The sequence below is a fragment of the Chaetura pelagica genome, unplaced genomic scaffold (assembly GCF_000747805.2).
Source record: "Chaetura pelagica isolate M959 unplaced genomic scaffold, ChaPel_1.0 scaffold76, whole genome shotgun sequence".
Lineage (NCBI taxonomy): Eukaryota > Metazoa > Chordata > Aves > Apodiformes > Apodidae > Chaetura > Chaetura pelagica.
In genome coordinates this window covers 4043530-4053705 of record NW_009970723.1, presented here as the reverse complement: position 1 = coordinate 4053705, position 10176 = coordinate 4043530, and the positions used below count along the sequence as shown (strand labels likewise).

The 10176-nt window shown below is 39.0% G+C and overlaps 1 protein-coding gene across 1 annotated transcript in view; it reads right to left on the bottom strand.

Moving 5' to 3' along the window:
- The window catches only part of LOC104396558 (carbonic anhydrase 3-like), an 11400-nt gene extending 1321 nt beyond the window's left edge, over nt 1-10079 (bottom strand). The window contains exons 1-6 of the mRNA XM_010006410.1: nt 10041-10079; nt 9770-9967; nt 6721-6839; nt 4728-4820; nt 2853-2918; nt 212-367 (exon numbers count right to left, since the gene is read on the bottom strand). Of these exons, the coding sequence (XP_010004712.1) occupies nt 212-367; nt 2853-2918; nt 4728-4820; nt 6721-6839; nt 9770-9967; nt 10041-10077 (669 nt within the window). The 5' untranslated portion in view covers nt 10078-10079. The remainder of the gene's footprint in view (nt 1-211; nt 368-2852; nt 2919-4727; nt 4821-6720; nt 6840-9769; nt 9968-10040) is intronic.
- Nucleotides 10080-10176: the final 97 nt, after the last annotated feature.

Below are 10176 nucleotides of genomic sequence, written 5' to 3'. Positions count from 1 at the left end.
TGGAGGTGTCTAGGAAGAAAGCCTGACTCCCAAGGTCAGTTTTATAGTCCATTTCAACAGTCCATTCTGCAGGCAATTTCTCACACTCCTTAGATAAAGCTTTCCTTATCAAGGCAAGGTAATGCAATGCAGGGCTTGCAAATCATCACACTTAAATGCTGAGACTCTGTTGCGAACTGGTCAAGGAGAAGCAGAACTAGCTGGAGTTTACCTGGTCTGAGCTGACTTCAATTGGCTCCCTCAAGAGAATCCAAGTGATGCACTCCTCACAGGGGGGTGTAGTGAATGAACCATGGTAGGTCCAGTAGTCCCGAGATTGGGGGAAAAGAACTGAAGGATCAAAGTGCTGAAAAGGAGCCTCTTTCCCCTTACAGAAACAAAAAATAATTCTCTGAGGTAAGTCTAGAGACATGCATCTTGAAAGACATCAGTATTTATGTTATTGTAAAGGAACTGATTACATATAAAGATTCATGCAAGAGATCAATCTCTGTTTCTTCCTGTCAAGCATTTGCCTTTTAATTAATAATAACTGACATTTTTATTCCATTAATAAATTAAAATAAATTACAAACTGAATTGTGTGGAACCAAAGCAAATTCATTATTCCATTTTTCTGTTCTGGAATTACTAAAATTTTATTTTGTTTTGGGTCACTTGGGACAAAAGTTAAAGGCTGTGGCACTACAGGCACTGGTGCCATTTTTATCCAATAGAACAGTGACCAGGCATTTATCCCAGATTCTTTGCAGTTTCCTCTGTCTGAGGAAACTGAAATCTGCATGTCTATCTCCTCCCAGAATTGCACTCTGATTACCTTGTAATGGTGACACTCTCAATCTTTTTGTTGGCACTATTTAATTAATGTAAAAAATTAGAGTATTGGATCCTGAATTTCTTGCAACTGAAGGTTATTATCACCAAAGTAGAACACCAGACACCAGACAGCATTTCCTGAAAAGTTTTTCTTTTCCACCAAATGGGATACTCAGGAGAGTATCTCCACTGGATTGTGATGATACTTCCTTGTCCCCTCAGGGCAACAAGAACTAAATACAGACATTTCAGTTCTCTACTGGTATTTAGTGTGCAGTTCTGGAAAGCAAAATTTTATTCCTAATTCCTTCTCCTATCATGGAGAATCTTCTCTAGATGGGAACAGAATATTATCCTACAAAATGCAACGGGACCAGCTGAAATTTTTCCACACATTCTTGCACAAAATTTGGGTTTAAAGAATAACATCGAGGCTTCAAATACATCTTGTTGACAAAATAATTCTGCAAATTCAGTATGAGTTTGCAAATAACTTCACAAATAAAATTGTCCTTCTTAAGCAAATACAGTACAGAGTTCAAGAAACTCCGCTGTCTGTAAGGTATCATAGCAATATTGCATGTGCAGTAGATACCACCCATTAATCTTTCATGAAAAAGAAATCATCTTGGTAAAATATATGTGATGAAAGGTGAAAAAAAAATATTAAAATACAAGTTGTGGTTGTTTGCATATGCACCTATGTTTCTCTCATTTTCTTCAACTGCTGTTTTTTCCAGTACCACTACAGAGAACAGCTGTATGTAGGAAATCAGACTTTTGTTTCCTTTTTTTTTTTTTCTGTAAAAATTTCCTGTTAGGCAGTGTCAAATAGAAGGTAATGGAGTGTATATCACTCTTTCGTAATCATTGAATCACACAGTGCTTCATTAGGGTGCTTGATCAACTTTTTATTAACTATGGCAAAGCTCTTCTGCATGTAAATGGCCAAAAAAAAATATATAGGGATTATGAAAGCAAGCTGAATCTGTATCAAGACAGAGATCATGGGCTCAGCAGGGGGAGCCATGGGTAGGACAAAAAAATGACCTTCAGTTCCCTGAGCAGAAAGAACTTAATTGAATCTGAAGACTAAGAAAAGGGGGAAAAAATAAAATTCATATGACTCTGAGCGAGGAGAGAGCAGATTTCAGGCTCAGACATGCACATCAATGGCAGTGCACACATACATAAATTAAAGGTAAGAAATTCTGCTAAATCTGGAAGAAAATGCTTACAAAATTTGTAAAATTCTGTCCTGGAGATATGGTGGTATGTTCAATGTCAAATAAAAAAGGGACTTTTATTTTAGCATCATTGGAATCATAAAACTTATCATGAAGTAGAATTGCTGAAGTATACCTAGAGGTTTGGTTTATGTTCATTAGTAACGTTAAATAACAATAGATGCATTATCATAATTCTTTGCAAAAAAAAATTTTCTGCAAAAAAAAAAGGCAATAGCTGGGCACTTTGGTCCTCAGATCATTAATTAAACTGGAAAGCAGTTTAGAATAGGTTTGCAATGCTATTTGTGCTTAGCATCAGAGGAAGACAGAACCTAGGACTAGTGCAGAAACTCTACAGTATAATCCCTTTTATACATTAATTTCATTCCATCTTAAAACTGATTGGGATCTTGCTCCATCATTCCTACTAGTTTCTTCGTACTTCAGGCTAATTACATTTCTGACTCTATTATATGCTTTTTTTGTGGCCACTGCTGTCCTCAAATTCAAAAAGCTTTTAATTTCTTCTTGATATCTGCACAGTAGTGTATTTTTACAGAATAACATCAATAAGACTATCAATTATTCATGCAAGGATTGATACAAAATCCTCTACAACAAGAACACTTAAAAGAGTAAGAAACTGTATGTTTACTTAAGTAAAAGAAAGTCCTGCTCTGCAATCCAATGTATCACCTCTCATGCTACTGTTAGGTATCAGAATGGTGCCAAAAAGTGAATCTCAGCTTCTGACTTATGTTTCTGCTGCTTTTTATCTATATTATACCACAAAAATTGTTTAGATACCTTGGTCTTAATGTTATTGATTTCTTCGAGAATTCTGTTGAACTCTGGTTTGGGAGTTTGTCCAACCTATAATGCAAAGCACAAGTACTGTATTTTTTCATCATATTCCACATTATTTGAAATAAATTCAGTACATCCCATCTGTCAAGTCAGGCAGCAGTACTCTCAGAGCATTCAGTACAGACTGACACAAATTCTGAGTGTTAAAAAAACATCCGAAATGCAGACTCAAGTAACTGGCTTTGCAATTATAAAATGTGTTGAAAGATTTGACAAGGTATCTCCCACTCTCTGAGGAACACACTGTTCACTCAGTGCCATCTATCAGCCTAGCCCTTGGCTTCTGGTTTGAAACCAACCCACAGCCACTGTGAGACTGTGAACAGTCAGCAAAATGCTGATTGAAGAGCTGGAGTTCCTGCAGACACTTCAAACATTCTGCAGCACTTACACAGTCAGATCAGACTTGATGTAAGATGTATGATGAGATTCATGTCATGACCTCCTCAAGATATGGAGTTACTTTACTGCGTGTGTTCATGACATTCAGTACCTCCAAAAGCTTTGACATGGCTCTGTATCCCAGAAGACTTGGGATAGCATTCATAAGACATGCTGTTATTGTGATGTCTTGTCCCAAAGTAGATTAAATTAAATTCTTCAGGAGATAATTCAATCTCTATTTCAGCAATAGCGAAAAATCCATTCATGGAATATGACAAACCCAGAGGAAAACAACAGCTTCTCAGCTGAAGAGCAAGAAGGAAACAGGGAGAGAAGGCCAGAGAAGATACAGTAACACTGCTTACTCTTCTAGACCTTTTTAGCTGACCTTAGCATGGTTAATAGGAACATAATGTTACATTTAATAAGTTGTGTTTTACAAGATAAAGCTTTAGCCTAAACCAGACCAAAATAAATGACAAAGGAAAAATAATTGAAGGACATAGTCATAGGGGAGAACCTTGACAGAAGCTGACCTCTGTCACTTTGGGTTTAACCACAAGAAAAAAGGTCAGCCTGGCTCACAGCGTAACAGAATCAAAATTACATTGATCTAGCCTGTCCGGGGACACTGTTGCAAAATTAATTACATCCACTTGCTATTGTTTGTACAAATGCAGCTTACTCATGATAAAACAATAAAAGGAGAGTTATTGTCTGACACTGTGTTCAAGCTGAAATGCCCACCTTCAGGTAACATGACAGCCACACAGCTGAAGTTGCATGCCTGTTTGTGCTTCTCAGCGTTCTAGACCATATGCAGATTTGATACTAGGTTTGCTTTTTCAAATTAACTTTATTTAAAAATCAATTGGCAAATATCAGTACAGAATTATTTTGTTATGAAGCTGTTGTATCTCAAGGTTAGAATGTTCAGTGAACTTCTTTTACCATCAATTCTTTCTTTTTGGAGGAGGTTTGTTGAACTCCTTTTGATTCCCAGCTTATGCGGAGATCCGAAAGACCCCAAGGATGGGAATAAATGTCAGTATAACCTTCCTGACAGGCAGATACAATGCCTAGCAAAGGGCAGAAGGAAACACACTTTCTATGCAGATTTTCCTCCTCACTTAGTATATACCTCAGTAAAGAGCTGGTCAGCTATCAGGGACAAAGTTAGCAATTGTCCCAGGCTTGAAGATGTGTGTCTCTTGTTCAATACTACCCTTGACATGTGCTACTGGGGTCATGAATGGTGTCCGAAGTTGGCTCTGAACAGGTTAGTGCATGGAAACTGGAGGGCTCAAGGACATATGTGACTTCATTGAATGTTTTCCTGTGAAATGATACAGTGCAGGGAAAAACAATGGGAACTTTTCTCCTGGCACTAGAGAAAGCTAGACAATGATAAGCTGAGTATGTGACACTTACTTTCAGAAAAATACCCACAACAGCCACACCATCAGGTTGTTTCAAAGCTCCAGCAAAATTACCATGTTTTGGATTCCAGTGCACCATATGTAACTAAAAATCAATGAAACCTCAGTTATAAATACAGGAAATTTCAAACAGTCTAATCTTAAAAGATCTTACATTAAATTAAGAAAAGTTTCCAGTACACATCAAGTAAAAGAATGGACATGAAGAGGAAATCTATATGTAAATATTTCCAATTGCTGTTCCCATGCTTCCATGTACTCACACTTTCTGTAAGCATCACTTTATATTTGAAGCATAAAAGGAAAATTGAGTTTATCACACAATGCCTTTAAAAATTAATCAGATAATTCAACAAGAAACAGTTTAACCTGAGCACATGACATGCACACATGCACTGCATAAAACAATACTGAGATGCACTTCTCAAGTAGAGTTTTAGTTCTTCATGTTAAACAGAAAACAGCCCAAGGCTTTACACTAGGTTGTCTGCAGTACAAATGTTATTGTTTTGTTTCTCTTACTGCTCTCAGCACATTGTACTGGAAAAGAGTGGAGAAAGTGATCTGACATTTCTTTTTCAATTCTACTTTCAGTAATGTTGCATTTTCCGCATATGTTTAAATGTTTTACATCTCCTTCCAGAAAATCTCTGGCTCCTGCATATATGTAGAAATGCTGCAACCAGAAGTGTGGGATCTCAAAATAAGTAGCATTTGGAACATAGCACCATCTAAAGCAACTGAAATCTTGTGCATATTTTGAATGCAAATTTTTAACTTTTTTTTTTTTTTAATGCACAGTAATAATTATTTTAAATAACAACAACATTCTTTGCCCTGAGTATAACTTATTGTGTGGATCTCTGTTTCTTTTCTCTTGAGAATAAAGATATAATTGCTAAGGATAAGGGTGGGGTAGCCATGTATCTTTGCTTGCATTCTAGCAAAATTTCATATATTCCAGGCTTTCTTCTCCTGTCAGTAAATATCTGAGTACTGCAAACAAAAGCAAAGTAAAAAGTCTGTGTTTGAACTAACCAAGACTTAGCTTGAGGAAGAAGAGCTTGTCTGTTTAATTGGCCACACGAAGCAGAACACTAACATTCGCTGTGACTAATGGGGAAAAAACCCCTCAAATCATCACCCATAGTCATCTCTGAAATGCACTGATACTGCAAAATACCTGCTGAATTTTTTCCTACAACAGGTCAGCAAAGCCCCTGTAAACTCTGCACCTTGAGAGTATAGGTGAAAGGCAGGAAAATACTACTCCAGATTTTTTTTGGGTGTAGGCATATATTTTGAGCCTGTTCTCAAATAAGATGGAGGAAGAAGGTTACATTTGCTAGTAATACACTAGCATCAATAGGGATTTCAGATATATTTATTACCTGAAGAAGTCTTCACGGTCTAAAGCAGTCATTAATTTTAGCAAATTTGGACAACAATAGTGCAGTAATTTACATTAAAAAAACCCACCCAAATACCTGTTTTCTACAGTTCCTGAAAATAAACAGATTTTGAACCACAGAGGTTCAGAAAATTGAAGATCCTCTTTTACCACTCTGAATCAGTTTTAAGGTGGATCTCATTTAGAATGCTAGTTTACCAAGTGTGCTTTTAGTGAGGTTTTCTATTAATTAGTAACACTTTCTGAAACTTAACTTTGTAATTTAAGCTATTCCAGAAACAGCTAAAAGCCAAGTAACATCAGTTTTTAGAGATTGTTTTGTCTCAAATATTTTAATATTCTAAAGTACTAGCAAAAACTCTTGCCTGAAGAAACAATTTCCAAGTTAGTGTATACTTTGCTGGCAGACAACTTATCCCACTGCACACTGATTAATATTCACAAGTTTCATAGAAAGATTTAAAAATCCATATGCAAATACTTGCAAAATGGAGGAGAATGGTTAATCTGTTCAGAGGCACAATCAGTCAAATTCCAGTTAGTACTGAATATTACTGTCAAAAATAAGTCCTACCTCTGCTGCATATTTCACCCCATCTATAACATGCTCAGAGCCATGGTCATCAGAGGAACCCCAATGCAAGTGGAACTGACGCAGCCTGTAGGCTCCCGTGAGCGGCCCACCTCTCAGCACTGCAATTGATAATCTGCATCAACACCCGCCTGCAGAAAGCTGACATTCATGTCTATGGAAGGGGGACCCCTACTTTGGAAGTGTGGAGCACTTCTCGTAAACCCAGCAGATTGCAGTGGGGGTCACTGCAACACTCACCGGTTTACAAGACAGGGGCTGAATTCTGTTACCACATGGGAAGAGTCCTGATTCATGTGAAAACTGTGGAAGCTGCTGTGAGTCAAACACAGAATGAAAACCCAGGAGCCCAACAAGCCCGTCTTCTCTTGTTGAGTGCACACACTGTAATTCCTGATGTGGAGAGAGAAGGCAGGAATTCACGGCTGATTCTTGCCAAGAAAATGGTCTGTTGTGAAAGGGCTGGGGCCAGGACTGTGAAATCAACCCAAAGATGCTTTAAAGCAGACCTCTAGCCCATAGCTGACATACCTTTTATAGTTCAGACAGCTAAACAATGGTTACAGCATAGTTTGCTACTTCTAAAAAAGAAAAGATCTATTTCTTGAAAGTGAAGGAAGAGAAAAAAGTTCAGGTCAAATGAGTTAGAAAGGTGTTCTTGAGCAAGCAAAACCTACAGTCCACATTTAACATTGCCACCAATGAAACAAATTAGGAAGCTGTTATTTCTGATGCCCTTAGCTAAGTAATGCTGACCAAGCAGCAGTCTGACAATTTACATCAACTCTGACTTTCAGAACATCATGCTTGCTCTTTCAGTTTGGGAATTCTTTTGAGCAGGGACTGCTTGGATGATAAGCTCTCAAATATATTTTGCATTCATTACCTAAGGCAGGAATGTGACGTGTTTCCTTACACAGATAGCTGCTAATGCAGTTCATGACTGCAGTGCCAGAAGACCTTGTTTAAATAGCATTCAGGTTTGAACTTCTACCAATAGCTCTGAAGTTCAAAGTTAACATTGAAAAAATATTTCAATCCCCTTGTGCCCAGTGGTCTCAAATTAATTCTTCATGCCATATGTGCTAGAATACCTACACAGAGCAAAATGTTTAACTTTGCATTTTCTCTTTTCAGTTGGTAAGTGTCATAGCCATTGCTGGGACAGAAACAAAGCACTGTGCTGAGTTTTAGGTATGCAGTTCCTCTTATTTTTTGAGTTTGTTCATAAATAAATAAACCATTGTAACTAATTCAATTCAGTATTGCATATGCCTTCTGTAGAAACCTTTAATGAAAAATGTGTCACATAGTAAGTTGTTGTTGTTACTGTATCACAGTTGAATGTAGAAAAAATTAGAATTTATGTTATCTATGTATATTTACCAGATAAACCAATATCAGAGTTGGAAACTCATTTAGTAGTAATTTCTTACAAGTGGCCCTTTCTAGAGCTCAAATACTGTGAAGGGCTTGGAAACAGCACTTCATAATAGTATGCAGATCTCTCTAGTATAAAAATCCATCTTTTAAACACAACTTATCCTCAGCTGCTGCCCCCACAGAAGCCACCAAATGAAAGTAATGTTTATGATATGCTTTCTCATGTGGATTCTCAGAGCTGTCAAACATTGTATCTAACTCCAATCCCTCTGAAAGGTTTGAGCCGCAAACTACTGTCCAGCAGGCTGCAAAAAGTTGGTAACAGGAGCAGGGAGTGAATGTGCACACTGGGTCTCAGAGGAACAAAAGGGATGATGGGGAGGGGAGAAGTGGGGAGAGAATGCAGGGAAGATAATTCAGAGGAAGGGCTGCATCAAGGGCCACATTCTGCTTGGCAAAATCAGGGTCTCCCTCCAATACAGTCCCTGGACAGACACTTTTAGGAAGCTGCAAAGGCAGAGCAGAAGCACTGTGAGAAAAGGTCCATAGTCAATTTACTACCCAGGCTTTGAGTCATGGCATTGATTTTCTGCAGTGCTTTTGGTACATGTTATAACAGAAGTGCAATTTATGGGTTTTTCCAGGTTGCTGTGTAGAAACTGAGGTAATAAATACTAATGCACCATAGAAATACATAACAAAGAGGTGAATCCTGTCCTAAATAGCTTAGATTCCACCTGTGAAATGTTGAACTATAACAGGTAGCTGTAATGGCAAATGAAGGAGTCCAAGATCAAGACAAACAAGAGAGACAGTGATCTTTCAATGTACTGCAGATAGATTTCATTAATTATGCAGGTTACTAAGAATGATATCCCAATAAAAATGCCATCAAAGCAGATCTAAAAAAAAACCAACACAATTGAAAGTAACTGTTTTCCATTAATTAGATTACTTTCCTTCTTTATAAAGGACTGATCAATATTGCATGTTCTTGAGATGTCTATGCATTATAGGGTATTGTGAATTTATTTGGTCATTTTGACCATTGTTGCCTGTTTGCATTCAGAGCTTTGCATTGATACAGCTCTGGAATCAAGACTTGAACAATTTAACTTAGTGACTGCTCTCTCTCATATAACAAAGCCATTTGATAGCCCTCCAGAAGCTATGAAATGCTATCTTCATAAATGCTATTTAAATAGCTTTTTAGGCTGTGGAGGCTGTTGAGACTTCCCATACAAGTGAAATAAATCAAGTTCACTGTTGGTGGAAACAGTTTTGTGCTTATGAAGTGTCCCCTGGGTGACACTAAACAAAACCTGAGGATGCAGTGTCCATGCTGAAGGAGCTGACTTGGGGAGGAGAAGTCCACCTTGGACTTGATGATCTTAAAGGTCTTTTCCAACCAAAACAATTTTATGACTGATTCAGAGGTGCCCCTGCAGCTCCAGCCTCCCTGTCCCACCTGTGGTGGACCCAAACATTGCCAGATCCACAAGCAGGAACTCCAGTGGCACCTTTTTTACATACCCAAATGCCTTTTCTCTAGCGACTGAAGGCCAGGTACCACAGGATGCGTTTGGATTCCCAGTGCTTTGCAAGCCTCAATTCTTAATAACCCCCAAAAGCCAGACCAAAAACCGACCTGATCGATCAAAAGTGTCGTCAAAGACGACTCGGCAGGTGCGCCCGTTGTTCAGGATGGTTTTCGCTGCCCCCGGATCGTAACTGGCGTGCCAAGCGGTGAGAGAAGAGTCGTGCTTCACGTCTTTGCTGTTGATCTCAATGGGCGACTGCTTGTCTCCCTTGGCCAGGGGGTAGTTTTCATGCCAGCGCTCAGGTCCTGGAGGGAGAGGCAAGGACATGTCAGCCCGGCTCGGCTCCCCCTGGCCCCGCGACCCTGATCCCCCACTCACCGTTGTCGCTGTCGTAGCCCCAGACTGACTGCGCCATCGCGCCCCGTCCCGTCCCGTCCCGCCTGCTCCTCCCGCCTCCCCGCTCGCTCCGGGGGCCTTTTTATAGAGCCCTTCCGAGGGGTGGGTGCGGAGGGCG